The sequence below is a fragment of the Dipodomys ordii genome, unplaced genomic scaffold (assembly GCF_000151885.1).
Source record: "Dipodomys ordii isolate 6190 unplaced genomic scaffold, Dord_2.0 Scaffold1, whole genome shotgun sequence".
NCBI classification, from domain to species: Eukaryota; Metazoa; Chordata; class Mammalia; order Rodentia; family Heteromyidae; genus Dipodomys; species Dipodomys ordii.
The window spans coordinates 24,408,137-24,428,870 of record NW_012267217.1 but is presented as its reverse complement, the minus strand read 5'-3'; the positions used below and the strand labels follow the sequence as shown (position 1 = coordinate 24,428,870).

General features: G+C 42.6%; 1 protein-coding gene across 1 annotated transcript in view; it reads left to right on the top strand.

Annotated features, from left to right (window-relative positions):
• The window catches only part of Siah3 (siah E3 ubiquitin protein ligase family member 3), a 63,113-nt gene extending 42,795 nt beyond the window's left edge, over positions 1-20,318 (top strand). The window contains exon 2 of the mRNA XM_013008898.1: positions 19,656-20,318. Coding sequence (XP_012864352.1) covers positions 19,656-20,318 — 663 coding nt within the window. The remainder of the gene's footprint in view (positions 1-19,655) is intronic.
• The last annotated feature ends 416 nt before the right edge of the window (positions 20,319-20,734 follow it).

Here is a 20,734-nt window from a genome sequence, read left to right as displayed (position 1 = left end):
AAGCCAGGCACCAATGGTACACACCTATAATTCTATCTACTCAGGAGGCTAAGATCCAAAAATCAGATTTTTAAACCAGTCCAGGCAAAAAAAAAAATCTATGAGAATCTTATTTCCAATTAACCAACAAAAAAGCTTCAAGTAGAGGTGTGGCTCAAATGGTAGAGCATCAGCCTTGATTTCAAAAATAGATGAGTGAAGCCAGGCGCTGGTGGCTTACACCTGCAATTCTAGCGAGTCAGGAGGCTTGAGATCTGAGGATTCCTGTTCAAAGCTAGACCAGGCAAGAAAGTCCGTGAGATTCTTTTTTTTTAATATTTTTTATTGTGAAGATACCATATGGAAGGGTTACTGTTATATACAGTTACATTTCCTATCGAGCATTGTTACCCCCCTCCTTTGTTTGTCCCCTACCACAATTAACCACCAGAAAACAGAAGGGGTGCTGTGGCTCAAAGTGGTAGAGTGCTAGCCTTGGGCACAAAAGCTCAGGGCCAGTACTCAGGGTCTGAGTTTAAGTCCCATGACCAATAACAACAAAAGAAGCAACTGAGTGAGAGCACAAAGCCCTGAGTTCAAGCCTCCCTACAAGTAAAACCACATGCGTGAACACATCCTTACCCAAAAGGTCTCTCACTCTCCATGACCACTTTCTGCTTATGGCTAGCACTCTGAAACCTGAACCATACCTCCAGTCCTGGTTTTTTGCTGTTTATTTAGAGATAAGAGTCTAGCAGATTTGTTTGCCTCAGTCTGGCTCTGCACCATGATCCTCAGATTTTAGCCTTCTGAATAGCTAGGATATAAATGTAAGCCACTGACACCCAGCCTGCTTATTTCTATCATAACACAAAAAGCATAATTGCATGTGTCTTGTAGTTACTTGTTTTCCAGGCTATACCCATTTGCATTAGACTACTTTAGAGGATAAATAGAGGATCTTACTTATTAGTTATCACTGGAATCTATCAGTTCCTGCAACATGGAAGACAGTTAACAAGTTTTGATAAATGGATGGATGGATGCATGGATGGATGGATGGAACTAAATCCATACACTCCCATGTTAGCTCTATCAGTAGATATGACTGGGCTCCTTAGTGTGTATGCTGAGAAAGACAGAATATGCAAAATGCAGTCCTACTTTCTAGATACACAGATTAAGTCTCTCTCTCTCTGCCTTCACCATACAAGCAGATTTATGGTCCATGACTGCTTCAATCAGACCTTTATCCTGCCCTCTGGAGCTTGCATAAATGCATATTTATTTTGAGATGGCAACATGCAGAATGCAGATTTGCAGCTAGCTGAGGGCTTTCATAACCCTTATTATGACCTTTGAACTGTTTCAGAAGGTTATCCCTGAGTATACCTAATGTCCATCTTGAGGTTTGAGCTCTGGATCTTGGTGGTCCATATGCTACCCACCTATCTTACCTACAGCAGAGATATTCATACCTCTGCTGAAGATTATCCTGAAAATCCAGATGTTTTCTATGTCCTTTCTGCCCAGTGCTATTATCCATAAGAATCACTAATTCAGCAGTTCCTCCTGTGTCCCATCCAACTTCAGCCCATATCATTAGATCTGGGATTGTACTGAAAGAAACCCAACCAAACTCCACACCATGCCATCTTACTAAATTTTGATAGTCAGTTATAATTTTCTAGTTGATTCTTATGTAATGTCATAATTTCTTTCTTTTATTTTTTTGGTGGTGATCCTGGGTCTTGAACTCAGGGTCTGGGTGCTGTCTCTGAGCTTCATTTGCCCAAGGATAGTGCTCTACCATTTAGCCCCAGCTCTACCTTCAGCTTTTTTGGGCAGAGATAAGTGTCTCACAGACTTTCCTACATGGGCTGGCTTTGAGCCATGACCTCAGATCTCAGCCTCCTGAATAGCTAGAGTTACAGGTGTAAGCCACCAGTGCCAGGCACTAATATCACAATTTCTATGAAGGACATTTTCACTCCTGCTGCCTGTCTTCTCACAAGTCAGAAGGATAAGCAGAACTTCCACCAAATCCAGACTTGCTTCCCCCTAAGTGTTTTCACTGGCAGGCTTAGACCAGTGATATACTTGATCTTGTTTCTATTCAAGATCACATGAGACATTGGGTAGGAAAGCACTTTACAATTCTAAAGTGATGTTTCAAGGTAATCATTCTTGATTAGAGGGGCAGAAAAGTGAATAATATAATGTGTTATTAAAGTCACAATGAGCTACAGCTAGGTGAAAAGCTCAACATACACATTTCCATTGTGATATTTAGGCACTAATATTAGAAGGCACATCGTATTCAACACAGTGCATGTATTACGGTCACATATACAGAATATGGAGTAAGTGTCATGAAACTCTCTTCCATCCTTCCTACTCACCTCTGATTTTCAAAGTACTCTGAACAGATAGATGGTCCCCAACTTAGGGTTTTTCTGATTTACAATGTTGTGGAAGCAGTGCATAGTAGGTAGACTCTGTACTCGAATTTTGGTCTTTTTCTGGAGTAGCCAACTAGGGAGCTAAACTGGATGGGAAGGAATGGGCAGCTGCAGATAATCCACTTAGGGATAATCCACATGGGGATCATTGAGTGCTGGTGGCAGGCAAGAGAGGGGTAGGAAGGATCATCCATGCAATGCTCTCTCAATTTGTGAGATGGCAGCAGCCAGCCACACCTCCCAGTTCACCCAGGCAACGGTAATATAGTGCACTCAGAGCCAAGCTTTGGTGTTTGATAGAGTTGGGACATCAGGTACAGTTTTGATTTTGTGATATTCCTAGCTTCTGATGCATTTATCAGAACAGTGTCATCCTAGGAGCATCTTGAACATGCCCATACCTTTAAAAAAATTATTGTGAAGGTGCTACACAGAGGGGTTACAGTTACATGAGTCAGGTAATGAGCACATTTCCTGTTGAACAGTGTCACCCCCTTCTTCATCTCTCCCAGTTTTTTTCCCTCCCGGCTTCTCTCTCCCCAAAGTTGTATTGTTCATTTCCAACATAGTGTCTGGTGGGTTTCACTGCTGAATTGGTTCACCCTTTGTCCCACCATTACTGTGTTTCCCCTTCCCCTCCCCAAATCAGATAAACATTTACAAAACAAAGGGTACAGAAATAAAAAAGCTGCAAGAGAAGGGAATAAACAAAAAAAACAAGGAAAGAAGAAGAAAAAAGAACCACAAACAGTACAATTAAAAACCTCTTGTTTCCATTTCTTTGAGTTCATTTTGATAAGCACCATTTTATATGAACATAGCACACAGCCATCCTTCCCTAAGAATATCCTCCTTTGTGAATATTTAGACTGCTCTTTAATTAATCATGTCCACATGTAATTATTTGTCTTTTACTATCCATTGGGTTTTCTTATAGATTATAGGAACATTCTAATTATTATAAATAAGGAAAACTATGCAGCTTATGTTTCTTTGGGTCTGGCTTATTTTGCTTAGTACAAATTTTCCAAAGTGTTTCAATTTCTTTATGAATGGTAAAATATTATTCTTGCTGATGGAAGCATAAAATTCCACTATGGGTTTTTTTTGCCATATACATTGTAAGTATTTATTACATTATTACATTAAAAGCATTAAGCTTTTAATCTGGATAATGAGGTTAAACTCTTACATGTTTTGGCAACAGACTGTATTATTCATTTTTATGTGGCATTCTGACTATGTTATCTTCCTCCTCATTTAAAAATCAGACAAATGAATTTTATATCATAATTTACAAGTACTTTCACCTGCAAAACTTAATCTTCATGCTCTACTTAATCACTCACACGTACACACGCTAAAAGATATTTACACATTTCTCAATATATACAAGAGCATATATATACAAACATATATAAACAAGTATGTATGATAATCTGCACCACATACATTTTATGTCAATGTTCAACAGTAATACTTTATTGGTAGAATTCCATTGTGTGTGTATCCCACATTGTCTTGTCCATTCATCCATTGAGGCTATGGTCAACAATGATACAATGAAGATAGTCCTGCCATGAAGGGAGGAGCTCACATTCATTACTCCTTGCTTCTGATAGCACAGAAATATGAGTATACATGGCAGATGCTTATGTGTTCCTGAAGGCCAAATTAGCAGTATCTATGGCCACTCCCCCTCAACCTTTCCAGCAGTCTACTTGTTGCATAGACATAGGCTGATTGATAAGGATCCTGGGGAAAGTGACCTTGAGCCTAAAATCAAAAATGGATCTAATCAGAATCTCCCCTTCCCAAGGGAGTAGCTATGAGAACAGGAGCCATTCCCCTCTCTCTCCCGTGAATACGAACGTGGCATCAAGAGAGGTCATCCACAAAGACATCGTTCTATCTCATTACCCATTCAGTTCCCATGGAAGCCTTTGCTAGGGCCCTTAATTTCTTGTGTTAAAACAACAAACGGGGTGACCCCAGTACAGTCTCTAATAGGTAGCATGGGTCAACAATTACTCATTTGTACTCGTGCTTTTCGCATGACGGCTGAGATGAAAATTTGTCCTCTTCCTGGAAAGAGCTATAAATTAGTTTTATGCCACTGTTAAACCCAGAGGCACAAAAGGGGGGTATTGAGGTGGAAGTGGGGGAGGGCCCACAAGTAAAGCTTGATTGCTTCCAACAACAAAGCAAGCAACTTTGGGGCCCGGGCCATTGCACAGGGAGGTGAATGCAACAGAGGTCAATGAGATTAGCCTCAAAAGAAATTGACACATCTGAGACAAAACAATGGTTTCTTTGAGAATATGAAGGAAATCTTATTTTCTTTCTAGCCTCAATACCTGGAAGCTTTGCCAAATGAATGAATAAATATGTGATTGGATGCATGCAACATTATGTCTCTTTTAGATGATTTAGGATAAAACCAATTATTGCTATATTCATATGACTCCCCCACGAATTCTCAAGGTCAAAAGAGACCCTAAGAATGACAGCTTTCATCTTCTTTTTTCTTTTTGATATGAATTGTTTCACAAGCTATCAAGTAGAAAAGAAAAAAGGGAGGGGAAGGCTTACAAAACTATATATGCAAGATTTGGACATTTTTGTTGAAAAAGGCAGGAGGGCAAAAATTTCACTGTATAAATATGCGGGAACAGTCACAGTCTGGGAGTTTTCTATTCTCTTGTCTTCATTGTACTATCCAGAATTTTCTAAAAATTTTTGCAGTAAGAGCACATTATCTCCTAAGCAGAAAAAAAAAAAAAGCTTGTTGATAACTGAAAAAAAATGCAACTAAGGTAGAGATTCCTGTAGTTTCTGCAGACATGTAGGCAGTGGACCACAAAGCCATGATCACTGCATCTGAAGGTGAACATTCTGGAGTTCTAATCTTAGTCTGGGGCAAGATCTGAAGGAATTCCTAAAATCCTTTGAGCTCATTTACCTGATCTGATTTTTTTTTTTAAGTGGGAATAGGGAGACTGTAAAAGGGGAACTCTTAAAGGTCCTTTTAGCACTAATATTACACAAGATAGCAAACAGAAAATGTCAGAGGTTTAGAGTCAGGTGGCTTAGGTTTGAATTGCCTCTGTTCCTTCCCAGTCTTATTTCTTTATGCATGATAATAGTATCTTCCTTACCTACCTCAAAGGATTGTTATTAGACACAACTAGGAAAATATCCTATGTAAAAGTGCTTGTTAATTATAAATGTCTACCACCGGCCCCGTCCCCTGTTCAAGAAAGAATTTTTAGACACAGTAGAATCATCTTCCAAAGGTTCTTTGATATCGGAGAGTGGCAGCAATTTACAATTTAGGAGGTTTTGTTTCCTCAGCTTGCTTTTGAGTTACTAACTATGCCATATTTGGACAACCTAAATTCCTATGAGCAGAAGTATGTGTTACATGAGCAAGCAAGTGGGTCCTTGTTCTCTGGAATAGTAGAGAAATAAAGCCAGGAATGGCAAAAAAAACTTGACTAAAGGAAAATTTATTTGAAAGTGAAAGAAAAGCCATGGAAGTAGCCGGAATTCTCCACTTGGAGTGGGGAGCAAAGAGCAGTCTAATGGATTCAGCTCAGCAGGCAGTGTTTAACAATACAAGGCTCCTCTCTGTCCCTCTCCCCTTGGCTTTGCTCTAATTGCTTCATGGCTTGTGGATGTGCCACACTGGCTCTTTCTATTGGTTAGGTGAGCAATTAGGGCATTATGGGAAGAGGAAATATTTTAGCAGGAAGAAGCATTTGAGCAGGGAGCCCAAGGCACTATGAGAACAAGAAACGCCAAGATGGATACATGTTCTCAGCCACATGGCAGATTCACTACTTTTAACCCCCATCTACCTAACAGTCTCCCTTTCTCTCTCATTTGGAAAGCCATTCTTTGCCATGTGAAAAATATGTACCTTTTCCAAACCAACACATCTAAAGACAGAAGTGAGACTTTGGCCAAAAGTCAAATTGATATGCTGGCTAGGAAAAAAAATAATTAAGTATAAAAACAAACCATCATCCTCTCACAGTTATCAACCAGAATAGGAAAATATTGCTTTCCTAGAAGATAGGAAAAAAAACCCATGTTTGACTTTGGAATATGTTACATATTTTTTATCCCCTCATACGATTTATCTTCCTAATTATGCTTTGCTCTTTACTTAATATCAGGATTAGTTCTAAGTCCCTGAGCTCCCCTGCCAACTAATGAGCTAAGCAGGATGGGAAGAAAAAGGCTGCTTTGAATGAAATGACATATAAGCTGCAGATCATCCACATGGGAATAAATTGAGTGTTGGGGGTGGGCACAGAAGGGGAACGGAAGGACCCATGTTCTGTAGCTAGATGTTACAGAATGGCTACAAAAAAAATGTCCTGTTATTTAATTAATTTAACCCTTCAGCTTTAGGAAAGACCCTGCCTTTCATGCTTGTATGTCCTGTATGAAAGCTGCTGGTGACAATGGTCCCTACCTCCTGGACAGGGCGTAAGGCCTGAGTAAGAGGATACAGGTGATATTTTCAGAACAGACACCCAGCAGGTGTCCACCAGGACAGTATGTATTTCGGGCATATCCTGACAGGATTTGCATCCTTGTGATACTTCTCTCACAAATGAGTTTCACCTTTGAAAACATATTTTAACACATTTTTTCCTATTATGTAGGAACAAGGCAGGTAGCATCATTTTCACTATGTAGTCATGGAAACTAAGACCTGGAGATGGAAACTGATCTGCCCTCGGCCATGTAAGAACTGGGCCACACCATGGCACTCTGCCTCTTATCTTCCTTCTGCACAGGCTGCTGTCGCTGGCCTCATCAGCCACCATTAGGTTCTACTCACTGTGCTTCAGCTTCAGTTTTTAGCCAACACAGGGAAATTTCCTGAAATCTTTTTCCTTGATGGACGGAGTTGTGATGTTTAAACAGGGATTTACTGTGTGGAATGTTTGGCCCAGATCAAGTGTGGAGAAACACAGGGTTCTAGCAATAAAGAGACGTCGAAGAGGCTGGGATTCATTCTGACTGCTTGTCCTAAGACAGGAACAATGGGCAGAGCTAGGCTCAAGAACTTATCATTTCTGTATTGGTGGGGAGGGGAGTTTAGATTTGTAATTTCTCTTTGGTGGGGAGAGGAGTTAGAGTCATTATCAATTTGTCTTCCATCAGAAATAAATATTCTTCAATATTAGCATCATGGAAGAGTATTTGGGCAGCAGTGTTAGGAAGGCAGCGATGGGGAGAAATAAAACTCATCTGAATTCCCCTTTCTCATACATACTTTATACATAAGTCAGTTGTTAATAGGACCCCTTAAAGTGGATCCTAGACTTTCCTCACATGCTACCCAAGGCACTCTAAAGTCTACCTCCCACACTAAAGTCTACCTCCCACTCTAAAGTCTACCTCCCTCCTTGCCCACTCAGTTCATCATTAAGAGAGGGCTGAATGCAGAAACAAACCAAATAAAGCATTTGATTGGTGAAAGTTTGAGTAGTTGCCTAAGTTGAATTGTCCTGATAGAAAGTTTATTATAACTAATGTCTGGTTGGCTGCCTGTGATTGGCTGAGCTTAAGTTTTACTTTATTTATTTACTTTATTTATGTGGAAATCTGGGAAGTTAAAAACCACCTTGGTCTAAATGGCTGGCTATTTAATTAATTTAACACACTTTTGCAAGAAACTAGACTGGATAGCCCCCTGATTATTCTGCAAATCTCTACTGCCCACTTGAAAAAGGCAGATTTTTTTCTAACCCTTACTAGACAAGTCAGTTCTCTGGGAACAGGAACTATATGTGTACTGTTCACTATTTTTACCCAGCCACCACCACAGTTCGGAGTAAATACTGAAATATGATTAATTGATTGCCTCCATGAATGAATGAAAATGAATGAATTCACTATATAAGAGAAGAATGACATGTAAACCAACAGGCCCTACAGAAAAGCATGATATTTGTTTAAGTATTACATAAAACTTAAAATGAAAACCCAATTAAACAAGATACTAGGAAATATAATAGGGCAGCCATAAAAAACAGAGAATTTACTAATTAAGACTAAGTTCTCACTACAACATGAATCTCAATACTGAAGAAGGAAGGAAGGAAGGAAAGAAAGAAAGAAAGAAGGAAAGAAAGGAAGAAAAAAATATGATTGATTTTAAAATGAACTTCTTGCCTGTGATTAAGAATTCCTTAGGGCTCTGCTTTCCTTCTACCACCTTGTCAAATCCTGCTTTTCAGAGCAGGGTATGACTAACAAATTGCAGTTATCCACTGAATAGGGCAGCCCTATTAGCTCCATTGTGAAGGTAACAATGGGCTCTGCGGGACTTGGAGATTGTTAAAGAATCAAAGACTAAGAGATGAACCGCTGAGGTCATTAAGAACCTTCTACTGGATTCCTAAGGGAATGCTTCAACTTTTGTGAGGAGGGAAAAGGGATGTGGGATCTGATGTAAGTAGACAAAGAAGAGTAAGTCCAACCTCTTGCTCTTAAAAGTGCTGTCAGTGAGCAGCAGCTTCAGCATCCCTGGGAGCTGGCCCAGACCTGCTGAACCCCATCGGCGTTTTAACAAGATGCCCAGGTGATTTGTGTGTGCACTGCACAGTATATGAGGATCGTTGTATAGCCTGGTCTCAGCAGAGGAATGAAAGGAGAGTTTTATTGGTTTTGAAACTACTAAAGAAGTTATAGGTGATTTACACACATGCCAGGCATAGGGTTGGGGCTTTGGGTCACTGTAAGTTCTGCATGTCTTGTCTTTGCTTATACAACATGCCCTCAGCATGGGAAATGGTAGAGAGAGGACATGAACCTGAGCCCAGTCTTCAGGGTGATCAGCAGGTGATCCAAGCTACAGGCTGAAGCAGCCCTAGCCTAGAGAAGACAACTGGAGACCAGATGTAATCTGCAGTTCAGAGGCTGGGCTTCCAAGTGTGGAATACAAACCTGTCTTCTCAGCATTGAGATCACAATGAGGCTCAGGCAGAAGAACTAGCAGTTTGAGGCAAGCCCGAACTACATACCAAAACCCGGTGTTCACACAAAACAGCCTTGGCCTTTTGGAGAGTTTGGAATCCATGGAGTGAGGACTGTGCATGGAGGGCAGGTGAACAAAATAGAACCAAGTTTGGAATGAGTCATGGTGACCTGGAGACCTCTGGAAAGAAATACATATATGAGGAGCAATTTCAATTGCCTTGAAGTGGAATAGACTAATTAGCAGCACTAATAAACTTGGCCCTTAGAGACATACAGTGGCTCTAATAACTCAGAGATGAATAGGGCATGGATGAATTATTCGGGACTAGCTGGACTGCTAACCTTCCAAGCCCAGAGGGAAGCAATCTCCATTCTGCTTTCCATCCCCCACCCCAAGCAGAAGATTTTTATTAAATATGTCCCAGCTACTGGTAAAGATTAAGAATCAATCAAACACCTGCCCCCATCCTGCTGGAGAGGATTCCTTTGGTACTGTTGTTCGTGGTTGTGTGTGGCTGCGCTGCAGAGGGAAAAGGGGCCACTAGTGTGGACAGGGAGAGCCTTGCTGATTCGTGCCCAGGCTATGGCAATAGTTTCAGTCCTTAACCCCAAAGTCTAAATTCCAAAAGGAGATTTCTGCCCTTATCACCAAAAGGGCAAGTACTGAGCCACAGCAAACATGGCTGCCGGTGCCTGCCCTTGGCTTTCTGGACCTGTTTTTTTTTTTTTTTTCCCCCTGGGAGTAACCACCTTTTAAACTCAGGGGACTCTTGCTCACCTTCCTCTTATCCCTGCCATGATGCTTGCCTCCCCTCCATGCACCCCTACTATTAGCAATGATTCTTTCCTTTGATTGATGAGGAGTATCCAATTATACGAGTATACCACAATGTGGTTATCCTGTCATCTGTTGATGGACATTTGAGTTATTCATTCTATATTTTTGGCAGTACATTAAAGCTGTATGGGCATACATGCATAAGTCTTTGAATGGTTGCTTCTTTCTTCCTTCCTTTCTTTCTTTCTTTCTTTGTTGTTGTTGGTTGTGGGGCCTGAACTCTGGGCCTGGGCACTGTCCCTCAGCTCTTCAGCTCAACGCTAGCACCCTACCACTTGAGTCACAGTGCCACTTCCAGCTTTTTTCTGCTTATGTGGTGCTGAGGAATTGAACCCAGGGCTTCACGCATGAGAGGCAAGCACTCTATCACTGAGCCAACTTCCCAGCCCTGGTTGCATCTTTCATATTCATTTTTCGATAGTCTATACTTAAAGGTATAATGTCTGGGTCATAGGGTAGCTATCTGCATAGAGAAACCAACTAGATATTGAATAAGTTTGCCATTTTCTGTTTAAAAACAAAACAAAAAACATGTACCAGAGAGCCCCTGCAGGATGAATGCAACTTAGTCCAGCCAAGGAGGCTCTGGAGGTAAGGGATGGAGAGGATGGAGAGTTCTGGCACAGGAGGTGAATGTGTGCAGTTTCTGATCATGATGTCATTGAAGAATTAAACTAGCATGCGACCTTGGGGAAACTTGACAACCAGATTGTCTCAAACACCTCTGCCTACTCATAACCTGTTAACACATCTGCTTCCAAAGCTTAAATTTGCATATGTAATTGTTTCTAACAGCTCAGGTCCCCTCTAAGCCACAGAAGCCTGAGCAAGCTTGCCTGCAACTTGAGGCTTCCCAGTCTGAATGAAGCTGTTCTGTCTGACTGAGGCTCTCTGGCTGGCTGAGGCTGTCCTGGCTGGCTGAGGTTGTCTCTGTGGCCAGCTCAGCACACCTGCTTCCTGTGCTCCTATACCAACCCTACAGAGATACTCCTAGTTAATGTTGCTTCTGGTAATTAAATTTTAACCTTTAAATTTCTCCAGCAGGCCCACGTTTCACTTAATTGCATGTGAAAGTCTGAATATACACACACACAAAAAGTTGCCTTTAAGGAAAAAAAATGTCTTTCATCTCTAAGATGCACAAAACTCATTAGCATGAGCCAAGCCTTGAAGATAAAAAGCAAATCAGGAAGAAGTAGGGAGGAAGCATTGCTTTGACTGCAGGCTCACCATTGACATTTGCAAGGCTCTAGGCAAAGTACAAGGGAAGGCCCACACACAAATAAGGAAAAACTTAAAAGAGGAAAAACCAAGTTAGGAACCTCTCAAAATGTTCTACCCACCTACCTTACTCATTGCACCTTCATAATGAATTGTGTTCACAGCTCCCAGCCAGCATCTTGTCTTTCTTTCTTCCTAACCCAGCTTCATCCCCTACCTGGATATGGTGCTTATGCAAGGCTGAGTGGACACTCCAGCTCACGCTTCCTATTGGCCACTCCTTGCATCCTAAGGGCTACTCTCTGGAAGATGGATCCCCAGAAAAGCATAGACTGCATGGCTGACTCAGTCACTTGAGGAAACTTCGTGTATCTAGTATCTAGATAGTATGGATGGGTAGACTGTGGGGCTTGGGGTGGCAGGGGTCGGGGGCACACATAGACGGAGTTGGTGAGCAGCAATTATCTTTGTCTGGGTTGAACTTATCAGCTGGTTCTTGATGATAGAAATGGGTAAGAGTAATGAGTAAGGGGTCTGGTCTTTTTTTTTTTTTGTCAGTCGTGGGACTTGAACTCTGGGCCTGAACGCTGTCCCTCAGCTCTTCAGCTCAAGGCTAGTGCTCTGCCACTTAAGCTACAGCGCCACTTCCGGTTTTCTGGTGGTTTATTGGAGATAGGAGTCTCACGGTCTCTCCTGCCCGGGCTGGCTTTGAACCGCGATGCTCATATCTTAGCCTCCTGAGTAGCTAGTATTACAGGCATGAACCACCGGCGCCTGGCGGATCTGGTCTTTTGTTGGGTCAGGTGTTCTTATGCCCAGCAGAAGGGAGAATGGATCTAGACCCATGAGAAGGTGAATGGATTTCCTGGATTAATTTGGCAGGCTCCACCAAATTGGAAGAAGCAGTTTGCAATCAGGAAAAGGGAATGCCTGAGGCTCTGAGTAAACCGCTAAAATTAAAATAAATAAATCATGAGAAGTTTTCTCTTCAAAGCTTCTATTTTATGCTCCATGCTGGTAGTTGACAGATTGATCAGACTCAAAAACAGTTCTTGTGTCTCATGCCCGCTGGGTTTTGAAATTTTGAGGACAGTGTCCTGATAAGTCTGAAGCTATAACTCACTGACCTACACAAAAATCACATGTTTCTCTATAGCAGAGAGCTGGAGTGGAGGACAAAGACTCCAAGGCATGTGGTCCAGAGCAAGGCCTATTTGTAAATTATTTGCTCACTCATTCTGTCCAGCAACATTCTTACTGAGAGTCTATTAGCTGCCAGGCTCTGCAAGGCGGACCACTGGACCAGGCACTGGGCAAATTAAACACACTCCCAGCCTTCACTGACTCCAGCTCCTTAGGAGAGAAGGCTACTGAGTGACTCTCAGTATGAGTTGAAATAGGAAGCAGGTAGAATGAGAAGATTTTGACAACTACAGAGGTGAGGGAGAAAGGAGCAACACTCCATCTATAGCAATGGATTGTGTCCGGCAGTACCAGCTGGGATCATGGTGGATATACTAGAATGATACAAAAGACAGAGCCTGTGTGGTCCTCATTAAGGAAGCTATTACCAATGCATCATGCATTGACTTGTCCTATAAATACATGTCAAATACCTTAAATGAATGTGAGTACTATACTCATTTGAACAAGGAGCCCATTTCCTGATAGCACTCACAAAACAGAAAAATAACCATATAAATCAAAGAGCCCTGGTCAGGGCTAGGACCTGAGGCCTGGGGACTCAGAGGTGTTTTGTTTTGGTTTGGTTTGGTTTTTTGTATTCAGAGGAGAAGCCACATTTTCCTACCTATCTCCTCACATAGCCTAGGACTGCATTTATAAAAGGACCAGTTTAGACTTTTAGCATCATAGACTAGTTACTATGTATTCATCTCTTTCATTATTTTTCACTCACGGGTCCTGTTTTTAATTAGATCTGACCACAAAGTTGTATTTTCCACTTTTGAATTGATGGTATGCTTAGCTTAAGACTCAAGGCTCCTCCATGTACTAAATGGCTTTATGATCAAGTTACAAAATTTCAGTATAACTTTTTTTTTTTGGTCAGTCGTGGGGCATGAACTCCGGGCTTGGGTGCTATCCCTACGGCTCTTCAGCTCAAGGTGAGCACTCTACCAATTGAGCCACAGTGCCACTTCCAAGTTACAAAATTTAAGAGGTAAGATTCCAACTCTTTTAAGAGATGGCAACCAACCATCAGAAGTCCTGATCCTGAAGCTGGACACAGAATATTTAGAGAAGAAGCATTTCAGGATCCATTTGTAAAATGAAGAATCTCTCTTATCTAGTTTAACCAATATGCACTCGCCAATGAGAACCCATTTCCAGTGTCTGTTTTGCTGATTGACAAACCACTAATTTTGCCTTTGAAGTCCTAGGCAGAAGTGTTAATTAACAGCATCTGGTGTGAATCAAAAATATGGATAGAAATCGAAGCAATTGCACTCATTATCTCTGAGGTGTGATCTTTTCCAATAAGATCACCTTGAAGTGTGAATTCCTGACCTAAGAAATAGCTACCACTGGCTCAGGGGTTGGGGGGGGCGGGGGCCGCTAAGAATGGTATAGAGATCATGCAGCATGAGATGCATGGAGAGGTCTGTCCATGGGCATCAAGCCTTGTAGCTGCTTTCCACCTTAGCCTAACTTATTTTTCAACTGCTTTTAAATACATTCTAGTGTCTTCCTGTGTTTTCTGTGCTCAAAGGCAATTGCCCTACATTTTGAGAAAACCAAATGGGCAGCATTTGGCCTTCACCTTTTTTGTTTTGTTTTGTTTTTCCTCACAAACATAGGTTTGGGGGGATTTTGGCAGTACTGGGGCTTCATTTAACTCAGGGCCTCACCTTCTTGCTTAGCTTTTTCATTCAAGGCTGGTGCCTTACTACTTGAGCTATACCTTCACTTCCAGCTTTCTGCTGTTGACTTGTAGGTAAGAGTGTTGCCGACTTTCTGACTGGTTTGGCTCCCAACTAGTACCCTCATAACTCAGCCACTGAGTAGCTAAGATTACAGGTGTAAACCACTGGCCGGCACCTGGCTGAGAAAGGTTTAAAACATTGCTGAATGTGGAATCTGGAACAGTCACAATTATTCTCCCTTCATGCAGACCTGACTTTCAGCTTGGCTTTGACTTTACCTCAGTACTTTAACACCTGTTTTAAAATGTTACACTCAACCTTAACCTGCTCTTCCTCCCTGTATGTGAAATGCATCAACAACATTGCTTGCTTTCTCCCCTTTAACCAGAACTAAAACTCTCCATTAGCCAACACAAGTAAGAGCATGAGTAAACTCAAAGTAAGAACCTGTCATCTAAAATGAGGATAGAATCCACTTTCCAAAGAAATGCATCAGAACATCAGCCACTGTTCCTGAAAGGAAGGGGAAGGAATAGCTGTCCATCTTCTCAGTAAGCTTGCTGACCACAAGAAGAGCAAGCTGAAGACAGGACCATGTGGTAATTCCAGGGATGGATCTTGCTTTCCCTTTCTAAACCTAAGATTCAGAACGTGGGCCATTATCAACCAAGAGAGTGTGGCTGATCAAATTAAGAAATGCATTTTTAATTCAATTATATCCTCAGTGGAAACAGCCTCACTAACCTTAGGGAAAGAATTATACCCAAGGTATAAAGCCTAACATTTCAAAACCCAATTTTGCACATTATTCTAAAGGTTAATTCACAATCTCTCTTCCAAACGGGAAGTTAAATAGAGCCAATGGAAGGAAGGCATCCGCTGGCTGACTGAGGGGTTTATCAGTCTGTAAGAGTTCATTAGTTTTAATTAGTGTAATCACTAATGTTGCATTAACAGTTTAGTGAAGGAAAGTAATTACTCACACATCCACTGTATTAGATGGAAAGATTAGAATTCATTTTCCAAGAACGATTAGCATTTTGCCAATTAAAAGGATCCCTTCTCTCTGTCAGCAACCCTGTGACCTCCCTTGCCTAAGGATCATTTAAATGAAACATAGTTTGCATCAAAAGATGGAGCAGGAAGAAAGGAAGAATGAAGGCTGCATTTCTTTTGAGTTCCTTCTCAGAGCTCAGCATATGCATGGGTCTCCCTGAGTTCATAATGTCTCACTCTATTTGCATAGTCATTCACTTCAATCTCTTTGGATTATACCCTTGGCTGCTTTGTAATACAGGCAGCAATTTAAAAATAAAAAAAAAAAGGCTGTGAGAGGTGAAACCAAAGGAAGGGATAGGGGAGTCGAGGTGGGATAACCAGTTATTGAGTCCAATGGTTGGACAGAGCGGGGCACTTTGTGGCTCATTTGGAGTGCCAGCTTGGAGCAGGCTCTGTCGGTGGGCTGGGAGACATCGTACAGCCTAGGGCTGGGGGCAGTGGAGAGATGCCTTGAAGAATGCAGCCGAGTCTCTGGGTCCTTCCTGAAGGTTGCTACTGTGCAAAGGGGCCATCTCCATCTCAGCCTGGCTTCTGAAGCCTTGCCGATCTGGCCCCCAAACTCTCCATCTCCCTCAGGTGGTGCTCCATCACCACCATATTCCCTATTCACCAGGTTCTCAGAAATTTCTTGTTACTTTCTAAACATCCTATGTACTTTCACACTTGACTTTTTTAGCTTGCTGCTCTCCCTGTGGCCAACCCTTTGCCTGTTTGTTAGAGAATTCACCCCTGGTGCTTCACTCACTTCAAATGTCACCTCACCCCAGCTAGCATAGCCTCCCCATTTTTGTCTTATCTGAGCACTCAGTGGATCTAGTCCCTATCAGTATTTTGGGGGTTGGTTTGGACCCCCTATGGATACTGAAATCCTTACATGCTCTAGTCCCTTATAGAAAATGCCTACTATTTGCATATAACTCATGAATAGCCTCCTAGTTGAAATCCTCTCTACATTATCTATAATAGCTAAGTATGGAATTAGTTGTTAGACAGTATTGTTTAGGATGTAATGACAAGAAAAAGAGTCTAGATGTGTTCAGTACAGGTATAATTCTTTAAAATACTTGTTTAATTGTGGCTGGTTGAAATCACAGACTTGGAGTACTTACTGTGCTGCATTTTTGCATCGTTTTGTAATACACATAATCTTAGGCAGCTGGTGAGGCAGGAACAGGGGTTTGTTTGGTATTTGCAGCCCCTTGCGTGTTAGGTGAAGGTCTTGCCTCATCCTAAATCCCATCAAAGTCCAGCCTAAGAGGCTTAGACTGTTCAGACCTGCAACTTCACATTGAAAGAAACTGAGACACTGGTGTACAGGTAGGCATCCTCTCCCCTCACCTGTCTGCTTCACCCACCACCATTTCCAAAGGGAGCAGAATCAACCCTGGTTGAGGGGGTGTCCTGGCTCTCTCTGCTGATTGGATTATCCATGGATGGAAGCACTAGTGGGAGATTAGAGGAAGGGAGAAGATAGGTCATGGTATTTCTTTCATGCTCCCTCTCTACTGTGATTTCACATTTTGACATTAGCAGCACAGATCAGAATGGAGAAAATGGACTGACGAAAGGCACGTTGGCCACTTGCAAGATGGGAATTTCCGGATGTTCTATTGTCATGATTCAGCATTGTGACAGAGGCCAAGGCCAGTGACAAGATTGGGTTCTCCAGGCTTTTATGGTCAGAGTGTAAAAGACAATGGATCAGCTGGGCACTGGTGGCTCACACCTGTAATCCTAGCTACTCAGAAGGCTGAGATTGTGGTTTGAAGCCAGTTCAAGCAGGAAAATCCATGAAACTCATCTCCAATTAACCAACAAAAAAGTGGAGCTGTGGCTCAAGTGGTAGAGCCCTCACCTTGAATGAAAGAGCTCAGGGACAGAACCCAGGCCTGAGTTTATGACTGGTATGCACACATAAACACATACACGCACACACACACACATGCACGTGCACGTGCACACACACACACACACACACACACACACATCAGTGGATCAAAGCAGAAGGTCAGCAAGGACCAAGGCAGAAGGTCACCAGTATGTTCTCCCCAAACCACATCTCAATGAAAGAAAATTTTAGGTATAACACTTGACATAGTTGCTAATGCCATTTTACAAGTGTTAGTTCCTAGGATTCCATATCAACCTTTTTTAAATAGGAAAATTGCCTTCATCAAGGCCTCTGGATAAACTAAATAGGAAACTACATGAGAGCTTTTTGACACCCAGACTATAATCTTTCTAGTCTATGATTTGTCATTTTTACTGATCAGGGCTCTGTTCCCCTGGCTCCCCCACTATAAGCTGTGTGACTTTGGGCAAATGCCTCTTCATGACTCAATTTCTTTGACTACGTTCCTCTCATGGTTGTTAGTAAAACCACGTGGGAAATTCTCAGGGACTAGAATGAATTGTGTTTGGCGTTCTGCCTGGAAACCTAAGACTAGGTCCTGACCACAGCAGAAATGGATCATCTACCATGTGTGCAGACCTTTGGACAGAATATATGAGTCCTTGAACCTAACTCACACAAGGAGTGAGCCCTGAACACCTCTCCTGCCCAATGACTACATGACACATGCCACTTATAAGAAAATTAAAGCTATTGAAATAGATTTGTCACAGGGCGTAGAGAGGGAAGGAAGGGAAGGAGGGTGTGATTGGGAATTATGTGGAAGGGGATAGGTACTCCTGTGTCCAGAGTCTTGAGGTAAGAAAACCAGTCTGTCCTTTGTTAACCAGCTTTGTCACTCCAGGCATATTAGTACTGAGGATCTTTTTTCTTTCTTTCTTTGAAATGAAAAACATGGAATCATTTGTGCATTTTCATGTAGCAAGAAGGACTCTTGTCAAAACTGTAATTAATAAAGAGCAGATTAATGTCTGTACCACCTACACAATGGGACACAGTGTCTATTTTGCTGCTGGTTCTCTCTCTAATGCCCACAGGGCCTGGCCATGGCAGGTGCTCAATAAATATGAACAATGGCGCATACCCTGTCATTACTAAGGGGGTCTGGAGGCACACTACAGTGACAAAATGGTCACAGTGGTGGCTGCCGAGAGACCAGGCTCCAGGAAGTTGCTCTACAGCAGACAACAAGGAGTGGAGTACAAATGTGCCTGGTGGGCAGACTCAGGACTCCCTAAGGATTCCCTCTCTGGTGATGGAGGACCAAATGCACACTATCACTTCCATACCCCACATGTGGTCTTAGGTCCTAGGAGAAGGGCAACACTGGAAAGACCAATGGATATTACCAAAGTTTGGCTCTAAAAAATATTAACTGAAACAGGGAAAAACTCCAGTGACAGCCATTGTCTACACAAAAATACCAATAGTATCAAATAAACCCCCTCCAACAGTATCAAATACACCCCCTTGAAATTTGTTTTTGGCTGGGCGGCAGTGGCTCACACCTGTAATCTTAGCTACTCAGGAGGCTGAGATCTAAGGATTGTGGTTCAAATCCAGCCCAGGTAGAAAAGTCTGTGAGACTCTTATCTCCAATTAACCACCAGAAAACCAGAAGTGGGGCTGTGGTTCAAGTGGTAGAACACCAGCCTTAAGCTGAAGAGCACAAGGACAATGCCTAGGCCCAGAGTTCAAGTCCTACAATTGACAAAAAAAAATGTTCTTTGTATGTAACTGATGACTATCAGAGACATGTTATTTGGGAGGAAAACAAATGCCTGTTTACATATGTATCTTATGAAAGTATCAGAAAGACATGCCTATAATCCTAGCTACTTAGGGGGCAAGATTGTGGTTTGAAGCCAGCTTGGACAGAAAAATTCAAAAGACCCCATCTCTAATTAACCAACAAGGTTAAGCCAGTTTGGAGGTATGGTTCAAGTGGCAGAACAAAAGCCAAGCAGGGATAAGCCTCGAGTTCAAATTCCAGTATTGGCAAAAAAAATACATATATATATATATATATATATATATATATGTACATACATCTATGTGAATATACACATATAGGTATATATACTCATATGTGCATATTGCATTTTCTTAGATGGGGTTTTCAGGATCTCAGCCTTGTCCTTCGCCAGGCACTCACAATAGCTCCCCTTTTGAAAGGTATTTTACTTCCTTCTAGCTGTACTGTACAGTCTGTGTAATACTTTGGACATCAAGGGGTCACAGCCAGGGAGAGCAAGACAGGCCTCACACTCCACTAATGCTCTCTTCTTTCCTTCCAGTATGTGCCCACGAGACGAGCGATCACTCAGGGCACGGCAGAGCAGAGCAGCTTCCCTCCTCATCACCTCCCCCACCACCGTCACCACTGCCACCACCGCCATCCTCACCACCACGGCCGCCCCCACCATCTCCACCACCAGGAGGCAGGCATCCCTGCCCAGGTGATGCCCTGCATCTGCCCCCTGTTCTCCTGCCAGTGGGAAGGCCACCTGGAGGTGGTGGTACCCCACCTGCGACAGATCCACAGGGTTGACATCCTTCAGGGAGCGGAGATCGTCTTTCTGGCCACGGACACACACCTGCCTGCACCGGCCGACTGGATCATCATGCACTCCTGCCTTGGTCACCACTTCCTGCTGGTGCTCAGGAAGCAGGAGAGGCATGAAGGGCACCCTCAGTTCTTTGCCACCATGATGATGATCGGGACCCCCACCCAGGCCGACTCCTTCACCTATCGCCTAGAGCTCAACAGAAACCACCGGCGGCTCAAATGGGAGGCCACCCCGAGGTCTGTCCTGGAGTGTGTAGACTCCATCATCACCGACGGGGATTGCCTCGTCCTCAACACCTCGCTGGCCCAGATCTTCTCTGACAATGGCAGCCTGGCCATCGGCATTGCTATCACTGAGACAGAGGTCCAGGCCACAGAAGCGGAGATGTGAGGCCCAGAGCCACTGGACACTCACACACAGCCACCAGGGGGCTCTGCCAGTGCACCATGGACCTCCAATCAGGACACCAGACTCCTTTCTATTCTGCTTCCTTCCTTCCTTCCTTTTTGTTTTTTGGGGTTTTTTTTTTGGTTTGTTTTGGTCTCAGGTACTTTGTGGTATTTAGAATCTATCATGGACATTCTATTATGTCAACATCCCGTGATTAAGATTGTGTGACATCTGTCTTGTTTTGTTGGTATGTTTTATAGAACTTTTGTAAGATTTAACCAGAATAGTTATTTCCCACCTCCCCTCCCCCTCCCCAATTCTTTTCTCAACAGATTCCAAAAGAAGCAAAAGCACCATCCTGCCCATGAAGTATTTGTTGGGGTTGACAAGAGGTGTAGTATCCAAATGGCCTGTCC